This window comes from Heptranchias perlo, chromosome 27, assembly GCF_035084215.1.
Source record: "Heptranchias perlo isolate sHepPer1 chromosome 27, sHepPer1.hap1, whole genome shotgun sequence".
NCBI lineage: Eukaryota > Metazoa > Chordata > Chondrichthyes > Hexanchiformes > Hexanchidae > Heptranchias > Heptranchias perlo.
Genome location: NC_090351.1, coordinates 32360806 through 32369819, shown reverse-complemented (window position 1 = coordinate 32369819; position 9014 = coordinate 32360806). Strand labels below are relative to the sequence as shown.

Sequence of the window (9014 nt, the reverse complement as noted above, 5' to 3'; positions counted from 1 at the left end):
AGTGTAAGAAAAGCACTACACAACCTTTCTACATTATTATTATAAATCTTATGTTAATGTAGAATACATGTTAAATCAGCTGTGAACAAAGGGCTTGTTGTTTGTGTCAAAACAAGCTGCTCACAACCTTGAGAGAGAACACCCTTTTGGTTAACTAGCACCTGGGTCACCTTAATGGTGGTATCATTGGAGGAATGCAGAAGGTTGTTAAGATTAGTGCTGGGGAACCAGAAAGGAGTGTTGCTGTGCTGAATGTTGGGAGTATGGGAGTAAGGCTGATTGCCTCCATTTTGAGACACAGGAGATGATTGATGGGAAGCTCAGACATACAGAGTCGTTTGTCTTTCAAACATATATGAGTGAGGTGTTTTTCGGTAATGAGGCAGAATGTTCTGGAGGCACAGCTGGACTCCCCATTGATTAGTACTCTGGCGGGTGCACACCCTGATGTACTTGTTTCATGAATAATCAGCCAGGTTGTATCAATCTAACCAGCATACTTAATTATACTATTGTATTTTAACCATCTTTGCTACTTGTTATAACTCATTAATAAACCTATTATACTTAACCCTTTCTCTGTTCCTGTTCACATTTTTTGTGTTTACTGTCATATCATCATGAATGAAAGAGATTCAACTACCTCAGCCAATCTGAAAATGTTACAAAATAATCAAACAATGCCAAATTTCAAATGCAATGTTTTATTCTCAAGCAGCGTTTGACAAGGTGCATGCTCAGGAATCATTGCTGGGCCCCAGCTTTTCACACTGTATATAAATGACATGTGTTAGGGAATAGAAGAGATTCTATCCAACTTTGCAGATAATACTAATCTAGGAGTTATATAAAATTATGAAGAGAGCAGAAAGTTGTAAAAGAACATAAATAGATTAATTGAGTGTCTAGGACAATGGCAGATGCAAATTAACATATGAGGCAGTACTTTGGACATAAGAATGTTAGATGGAAGTGTAATCTGAATAGGACAGCACTGGGGGAAGGGTTAAGGATCAAAAAGGTTTAGGGATCCAGGTACTTATTCAAAAGTTATTAAAAGCTTGCTCCATGGTGCAAAAATTGATCAAAAAGACTAACGGGATGTTCATCACAAGATAGTTCGAATGTAAAAAGAGGAAAGTCTCAGCTGCCTCCACTAGTTTACTATCATCTGTAAACTTGGCCAATTGAGTTGTACTGAGCATCTCCAGGTCGATGTAAATTAGAAACAATAGGAGACCCAGCACCGATCTTTGGGGCACTCCAATCAGTACTTCTTCCCACTCTGACATCAGTCCACCAGCAAACATCTACTGATTCCTATCTTTCAGCAAATTTCTTGTCCATTCCAAAGCTGTTGTCTTGAATTCCCATTGTGTTCAGACATGTAGCAGCCTAACATGAGGAGAGTAGTCAAAAGCTTTCTAAGAGCCCAGATAGGCCATGTGAAAAGGAAGGTCAGTGAGGTTACCCTGACAGGATCTTCCCTTACTGAAACAGAGTTGGCTTTTATTTATTAGGTTATTATACAGTTAATTCTCATTTGTTCCTGATAACTGATTGCAATACATGGCCTGTTATTGATGTGAGAACATCTGCAATTTGCCAAATTAGATTCTTCACCTTTACTGAATATGGATATGATACCGGCTTGTTTCCAATCCAATGGAATCTGCCTATAACTATTTCATGATGACTGTCAGCACTTCACAAATCTCATCCCTTGACTTCCTTAGTTCCCTGTGAATTGTTAGTTTATAACCTTTTTAAGTCTGTCCGGAGCTTCCATCTTGTTGATGTTGAAATCCATAAGTATAATTGGATTATTGGGTTGGAGGTTATCGTAATATAGACATCTCCAGTGAACACTTCAAGGAGGTAATCTTAAACACAAACTTAACTTTTAGATGCTGACCTCCTCTGTGTTTATATGTTTAATTTCATCACAAACTGTTTCTCAGAAACTTGGGAAATCTTGATGGCTCCATTGGATGTTCTAGGCCAGGGTCCACTAACTTTCAATCCAAAATGTAAACCAGGTTTGCCATCTTGAATCAATGGTGACTTGTATCTGAATTTTACCGATACCTCAATGATAGCCAAACCTGGACTCCATGACCACCTGTTCAAATTACTGAGAACATCATTCAACAACTACTTCTCATCTGATCTGCAAATTCCTGTCTGTGTTTTGTAATTGTTTCCATGAGTTAGCCACAGCATCGATCAACGCAAATGTGAAAATGAATTGAGGTGCCCTCCCCGCACAAAGACATGAAAGAAAAAAGAGACAGGAAATCCAGGAGTGTGCATTTCATGATTCTATTTTATTGAGCAATTTTAGGAACTACACTAATAAAGAGATTCCAAAGGATAGAAAAACCAGCTGTGTGATGTTAGGATCACATTTACATCAAATCAGGTTTCACTGCAGAGGTCATCCACCTTCAACAGAAATGTGTATGGCTCTGGAGTGAAGCACTGCACCAATAATATATCACAGCTGAATGTCCAAACCAAGAAAGAACTGAGTAAAAGTGCTACACAATCAAAGAGGAGATATAATTAGACTATATCAACATTCTCATTTCCAATCCAGAACTAGTGATCTAAGACTGTTCCTTTAAAAGCCCACCCTGACAAGACATTTATTTAATTTTTCATTGCCTTTCAGTTGTAACTTAGTGGACAGCACTGCTGAGCACCAACACACAGCCAAGCAGTCAACGGTGTATCTTTGTTTTTGGTCATCCAAGATGTGATGACTTCATCTATTACACTGGGCAGCCAGGTGTCAATTGCTGCAATGGGGAATCAGGTGACGGGTTAAGTCAACATGAAAATGGGAATCAGGGTGAGCTTTCAATGAGAATATAGATGAATAAATTAGACAGCCTTAGCCAAGCCCACACGGTTGTTGCCACTGTCGAAAATGGAGTAATATTCTCCAATGAACACATCTCCCAGAATCCAGAGGTATCCACCAGAGCCGCCAAAACCACTTGTGCAGCTGACTTGGTCGCTGTAAGTGTACTGTAAGAAAGGGGGGAACAATTAATACTGGGTCATTTGTCTATCTCCTTGAGTGATCTCTACAGCATGTTTGATTAATCTCTGAACAATTACTCCTTTATATCTTTTGAAAATTGTTGGAAATGTTAATGAGTATTCCAAAAGGAAATGGGACAAGGGGTGAAACTATTTACTTCTGCACCTTGTGTCAGTGCTGTGACAATGAGAAGATATTGAGCAAATTCTAGAGCAGTTTGCAGCTTGCTGCGGGAATGGCTTCCAATTCAATATGGCCATCAAGGTAAATGGGCAATACCAGTACCAGAAGCTTCCACACCAAGCAGGTGGATTCTTGTGCAAGATGCTAACTTTGATTGGCAGCTCACCAAGTGAAGCATCAACACACAGAGCGAGGGAAGGGGTCAGAGGAGAGACTCTGTGCTCTTTCTCTCTTTCCTCTTCAGACAGAGAGAGAAAATTGGCAGCCCCACAGTAAATGGCACAAACTTAAATGTCAAAAGTGGTTGACAATGGCAAATAAACAAAAATAAGCTCCCATCCAAAAATTGTATCTGTTATAAGACTAATTAAAAGGATATATTGCAATAAAGACATGAACACATACCTTCAACGTGTATGCTTTGGCAGGAAGAGGATAGTCAACTCCATTGATGGTGAAAACCACATCGGGCATGCTGTTGATATTGTTACAGTTTATGGAGTACTGGAAGAAAATAGCAACAGTTTTTAGTGATTGTTTCAGCTTCGGGATTTACAATAAATCATCTATAATTAAATGGAATAACTAGTTAATCACTATTGGAATTAATGTGAGGTGAAATTGGAAAAAACAAGCAAGCTGAAAGAAAATTGTTATCGAGGAACATTGCCAGTTACCAGAATATATTTAAGATAAATTAAGCAACAACACACTAAACCTTTCTAAATATTAGAGCTCATCTAAATGTTAAAGCAATAATAGGATTGTAGGTTGTGGATTTCTTGTGTTGACACTGTGGCCTATTCCAGCACTATTTTTTGTCCTTGAGTGAATAGACTCAAATATGTAAAGATTCTTTACCTTGCACTTGCAACAAATGGTGATGCAACTCCAAGCATTTCTGGGGCCGTACATCTGTGCTACAGTGATTGTTGCCTCATTTGTATGGAATGTAATTTAATACCCCCAAAGAGGCTGAGGGAATTTTTGAAGAGCCAATTATATATGAGAAATTGCAATATTATTAAAATATATCAATTTCCACTTTGTAAGTACTTAAATTCTGAAATTGTCTGCGACAGGCTACAGTGTGAAACAATCATTGATGCACTCTCAGACAATCCTTCACTGCACCAGATACTGTAACATGGCATCTCTACCTCGCCATAGGAATTTGGAGTTGCTCCAATATACTGCTGAATTGTGTCGATGGCTGAGCTGGAACCAACAAGAAGAGAAGTGCCAGTATCAACAATGGCAGGACAACCTCCATCGCAAGCCACAACCTGGCCATTAATTGTTACTCTGAGGGAGATAATTGGATCAAGAGTTAGTCAAAGATCTAAAAAAAACTACACTTATTAGACCAATTGAACAAGTAATACCAAGCTGGGGTTCCTAATCAGCTATGATATACGTTATATCTTCAGTAAATGCTGACACAACTGACATTTTTAAAACAGACTCAGTATTTTAATCCTTCATTTCTTTTAGCTTGTATGTTTCAACATAGTTTGGTAAAATCAGTTTTCAGTAGAGAAGCAGACAGTATCAAGTTCTACCGTCCACTGGCACTAATGCCTGTTGGTCCAATGATGCCAAGAACAGGTGCCCCATTTCCCACTTCCTGACAGTGTGATGGGAAACCTCATTCATGGGCACAGCTGTGAACCGACCAAGAGTGGTTTGTAAAGATCCAATAGTTCCACCAATAGGTGGCACACTTGGACGCCATTGTGTGTAAAATTGCAGGACAACCACAGGCCCATATGTCAGGTGCAGTTGCCCCTGTCCAATCAATAAGATAACAAAAATGCCAATCCAGTATAAGGTTATGGGTGCCACAGACAGACACTTGCCCTCATTTTATGAATGAGAGTTGAATTCAATTAACATGATCTTTGGCCTTTCACGACCAACAGAATTTTCATATGGTCGCTATTGACAAAAAGCTCTTCAAGTAAAATATATGTACTTCATGGTATCATAGTATCAGAGTAGGTACAGCACAGGAGGAGGCCATTCAGCCCATCGTGCCTGTGCTGCCTCTTTGAAACAGCTATCCAATTAGACCCATTCCCCTGCTCTTTTCCCAGAGCCATGTAAATGTTTTTCCTTCAAGTATTTATCCAGTTCCCTTTTGAAAGTTACTGTTGCATTTGCTTCCACCACCCATTCAGGCAGTGAATTCCAGATCATTACAACTCACTCGTGTGATAAAATGCATCCTCATGTCGCCTCTGGCTACTTATTTTCAAACCATTGGATTAAACATTGATTGCAAGACTGAAATACAGTGAATGAGCTCTCTACTGTAATCAGCCTTCCACAAATGTTTTCTCCTGAAAATTATTAATAGTGACATCCTCAGCACATTGTCTCAATAAAAGTTTTATCTTTTGATATGGTTGATTTGTCGAACGCCACTTTCAGAAGTATCCCAGTTGTGGATGGGAAAATCACTCACTGGTCAATGAGGATTTGCCAATAGGCTTCATGAGTGACGGGAACCCAGTTAATTTGACCGGTGTAGTGGTTTGGATCAATTCCACCAAATACAACTTCACTTCCGGACTGACCATCCTCTCTGTAAAACATAGATTTTTAAAAAAAGTTCAGAGACAAAGAAACAATTTCATTCACATTGAAATATTTCTGGTTTAGAGGTTTAGCACTTGGTGATGTCACTGCCCATTGGATATTGTATCTAAATCATCATTTTTCCAAATCAGTTATTAAAAGTAATTAATTGCAATGTGTCAGTATCCTTGCCATAAATACTCCAGGAAACTCATACCATCCAATAGGATTCTATCTGCTCAAATAAAGCAACTATGCCTTTTAAATAAATTATACAGGATTTAATCTGTGTCCTTTGGGATCCTATTGGATTCAATTCTAAATTGGGCTGATAGCACCAGAGAAGGGATGCAAGGTTTGAAAACGAATAACTTTGATAGAAAGCTCTTGCATTTATGTCGTGCCTTTCACATCCTCAGGATGGCCCAAAGTGCTCCTCAACCAATGAATGCTTTTGAAGTATAGTCATTGTTATATAGATAAATGCAGCAGTCGGTTTGTACACAGCAGAGTGCCACAAATAGATTGAGGGATTTCCGTTGGACAGGACACCTAGTAATACCTTGGGACCTTTTACACCCACCTGAACAGGTGGGCAGGGCTTCAGTTTAACATCTCGTCAGAAAGACAATACCTCTAATAATGCCGTACATTCTTAAAACTGCAGAGTATGCCCGACAATGTCAATACCACACTGACTCATCAGCCTGGAGTATGTGCTGAAATTTTGCAGTAGGATTGAAGCCAAGACCTTCGGACACAGAGGTAAAAGTGTTACCAACTGAGTCAAGCTGAGTTTTTTGGGTGAAAGCATAAAAAAACAGTACCTGCTTCATTTAGGGGTTATAAGATGGAGAAACAAAGACATACGAAATGTTTACCTGGATAGGTACACAGCGAAGAGGGGCTTCTGCACCAATTGTTGAGACATCATGTTATCAAACACAGTCGTGGCACCTGATGCTGCAAGAGATGCATAGCCCAAGCCCAGAATTCCATCGAATTTACAGTAGGTAAAGAAACTGCCTGGTTCGGTCTCACTTAAACCAAATTCTTGGTTGCTGATAGCTACGTTTGAAAGCTAGAAAAACAAGATCATGTGATAAATCATGAGGAATTAACCAAAATCTTATCCAGTGAATTATATCCGCTGGATAATTAACTCCAAACTTGGCTCTTCTGCAATAGTTTTAATGAGTTGGTGGGGATTTGTCTCTTGCTTTTGAAACCATGCTGACTGCCCCTATGATATCTAACTATGTACAAACAGTTTAGAGCACAGATGTTTAGACTCGAACTTCAAATTTCATGACATGATGACATCCTCTTCATAAATTGATCACACATGGCGAGTAGGTTTTTCACAACCTCCTGCCATTGATAGTTCCATCTCGTGGTCAATTTGATGCCCTTTTGTTGCAAAGTGCAAGTAATTTGGAAGTGACCCCATGATTTCAGTTCTTTGGTACTTACAAGAGATTTTAGTTGTAGAGTTGGGAGGCAAGTATTGAAGGCAAGTTTGCTTTTCTCCAGTTAACTTCACAATTTCTAGTGTACCTCCTATCAATATAAAACTCGCCTCTGAAACTATTGCAGAAGAGCCAAGTTTGGAGTTAATTATTCAGTGGATATAATCAGGATAAAAATCAGGAGAACATTAGTAACATTCGCTTTTATTCATCTGTTTAAATCATGCTTTCTTAAATTTAATTTTTTAAGGTGATTCCACACTATCTGTTAAATATTATTCTCGTACTTTTATTTTTCTCTTTGTATCTAAAATCAGAATTTAATGAAAGAGAACAAATTTGCATTTATATAGCACCTTAGGATGTCCCAAAACAGTTCACAGCCAAGCAATTACAGCAATGAGATAGATGACCAATTATACTTTTTTTTGGTAGTGATGGTTGAGGGATAAATGTTGGCCAGGACAGTGGGAGAGCTCTCCTGCGTTTCTTTGAATAGTACCTTGGGATCATTTACATCCATCCTGAGAACTTTCGTCTCATCCGAAAGATGATACCTCCAACAGTACATCACTCTCAGTCTGGATGATGTGCTCAAGTGGGCTTGAATCCACGATCTGCTGACTCAGTGCTACCACTGAGCAAAGGCTGTCATATCCCACATACAACACAAATAAGCGTAAAGGTCTGAGTTGAACTGAATGGTTAGATCAAGGGAGTATTTTCATGAAATTTCTATGATGCTCCAACAAAAAGGAGTTCTGTCAATAAATTTATGAAAGTCGATCTTACATTTTATATTTATATTTTATACATTTTATAAATAAATCTTTTATTTCAAATCATCAACTTGCAGCTCGCGATACCCTCTGCTACATCATCATTACACATCCACTCAACTGTCTGGCTTTTGAACTGATCCAACTCATTATGTTTGATTCCAAAATCTTTGTATCTTTGACTTGAACCTGTAACTTTTGGAAAGCAATTATCACTGTTACGGGATTTGATTTACTTGATGAGGATCACAGTCTACTTACTCTGACAGTGTCATATCCCAGTATACCAGTCATGCTGCCTGTGCCATACTGAATAGATAAGGACTGGTCATTTGACTGATATGTTGAGGACTTTTTTGGGTTGAATCGGTGATGGTCCACTGCAAAGAAACATCCATTTCATCAAATTATTATAAAGGTTTCAGCATTTAATCCAATGCTGGTTCAAATATTTGTGCCAAAAAATAATCTAATTGTCACATTCAAGAAATAATTTATTTTTGTTACTAAGCATCCCATCCAATTTTCTGTAGCCTCATAAGTGTATTACTGGTTGCCATTTTCTTGGAGGGAGAGCCAGGTTCATGAAGAGCATCAGGAACTTCCATGGATTTTTTTTAAGGGAGCCTGAAATAAAATGTGTGTGTGCGTGTGTGTGTGCGCGTGCACGTGTTTGTGTGTGTGTGTGGGGGGTGGTGGGTGTGTTGGGGTGGGGGGCTGGCTTTGTGGAAGTGTATATGTGTGTGAGTGTGTCAGAGTATGGTTTGTGAGTGTATATGTGTCTGTGTGAAGGAAGATACTACATGTTGGGCCAGGTACGGTCAGCTGTCCTCTTGTTAGCCTACTCAGTGAATTTAAGCTTAAACCTAAATCTGATTTAACCTTAAACTTCAACCAGACACAGGATTATGGAGAATGTGTCTTCATTGTTGATTGTTGACTTTGTTCAGTTTA

General features: G+C 38.8%; 1 protein-coding gene across 1 annotated transcript; it reads right to left on the bottom strand.

The window, feature by feature from the left end:
* Nucleotides 1-4266: 4266 nt before the first annotated feature.
* LOC137344653 (pepsin A-like) lies at nucleotides 4267-7804 on the bottom strand. The gene is made up of 4 exons (XM_068007777.1): nucleotides 7784-7804; nucleotides 6694-6893; nucleotides 5700-5819; nucleotides 4267-4537 (listed from the first exon to the last, which is right to left on the bottom strand). The coding sequence occupies exons 1-4, from the start codon at nucleotides 7802-7804 to the stop codon at nucleotides 4267-4269; spliced, it is 612 nt and encodes a 203-aa protein (XP_067863878.1).
* Nucleotides 7805-9014: the final 1210 nt, after the last annotated feature.

Bases quoted from the DNA above. Each gene is read 5' to 3' on its own strand.
- LOC137344653 (XM_068007777.1), bottom strand. From the start codon at position 7,804: ATGGATGTAAATGATCCCAAG. The intron at 6,894-7,783 runs GTACTATTCAAA...TTGTTTTTCTAG, and splicing joins TGGATGTAAATGATCCCAAG to CTTTCAAACGTAGCTATCAG. The intron at 4,538-5,699 runs GTGAGTGATTTT...TATCTCCCTCAG, and splicing joins TGGCAAATCCTCATTGACCA to AGTAACAATTAATGGCCAGG.